Source organism: Sinocyclocheilus anshuiensis, unplaced genomic scaffold (assembly GCF_001515605.1).
Source record: "Sinocyclocheilus anshuiensis isolate Anshui unplaced genomic scaffold, SAMN03320099.WGS_v1.1 scaffold457, whole genome shotgun sequence".
In the NCBI taxonomy this organism is placed as follows: domain Eukaryota; kingdom Metazoa; phylum Chordata; class Actinopteri; order Cypriniformes; family Cyprinidae; genus Sinocyclocheilus; species Sinocyclocheilus anshuiensis.
This window is the reverse complement of record NW_015537939.1, coordinates 3,285,791-3,286,443: the sequence shown is the minus strand read 5'-3', so window position 1 is coordinate 3,286,443 and position 653 is coordinate 3,285,791. Positions and strand designations below refer to the sequence as shown.

General features: G+C 36.1%; 1 protein-coding gene across 4 annotated transcripts in view; it reads right to left on the bottom strand.

Annotated features, from left to right (window-relative positions):
- LOC107662265 (rho GTPase-activating protein 24-like) overlaps positions 1–653 on the bottom strand; it is a 123,272-nt gene that overhangs the window by 10,879 nt on the left and 111,740 nt on the right. For all 4 annotated transcript variants that reach the window (XM_016452247.1, XM_016452222.1, XM_016452230.1 and 1 more), the window contains one exon: positions 415–537. In XM_016452247.1, coding sequence (XP_016307733.1) covers positions 415–537 — 123 coding nt within the window. The remainder of the gene's footprint in view (positions 1–414; positions 538–653) is intronic.

Here is a 653-nt window from a genome sequence, read left to right as displayed (position 1 = left end):
AGTGAAAAATTGAAGGGGGTCTGAATACTTTCCGTACCCACTGTATATATATATATATATATACAGGTATATCAACGTATAATATCTTCATTTCTGTTCAGCAAACCAAAATTCATACATTTGGAACAACTTTCTTCTTTTAGGGTGAACTATCCCTTTAATCTTATATCTGCCCTAATATTTTAAAGATGTAATGGGAATCGCTGCTGGATAATATAGAGCTGTTAATGTTGCAAGCAGAGGTTTAAATATTATTTGGCTCCTTTAACTAGTCAGTGTGCAGTACTTATGCAGTAGTATAATATATAGCAAAGTTGAGGCTGTGTAAGTAAAGCAAAGTTAAACTGTGACCAGCCTGTTTATATCCATTAACCAACAATTACTTATTCTGACAAACTGGTTGCAGAAGCTCACCTCCTCCAAACGGAGCCCATATCACCCTGCGGATGCTCTTCACCCAATCCTCCATGTCATTCTGTGTGCTGGCCATAAGTAGATACGTCTCATGGTTGGATGTCATTCGCTCCCTGTCGCCCCCTACGGAGAGAACATTGAAATAATAGTCAGAAGTTTGTTGGGTTGAAATGTCAACATTTTCTTCCATGTAAAAACACAATAACATTTAACATGAATATCAAATATATATATATATA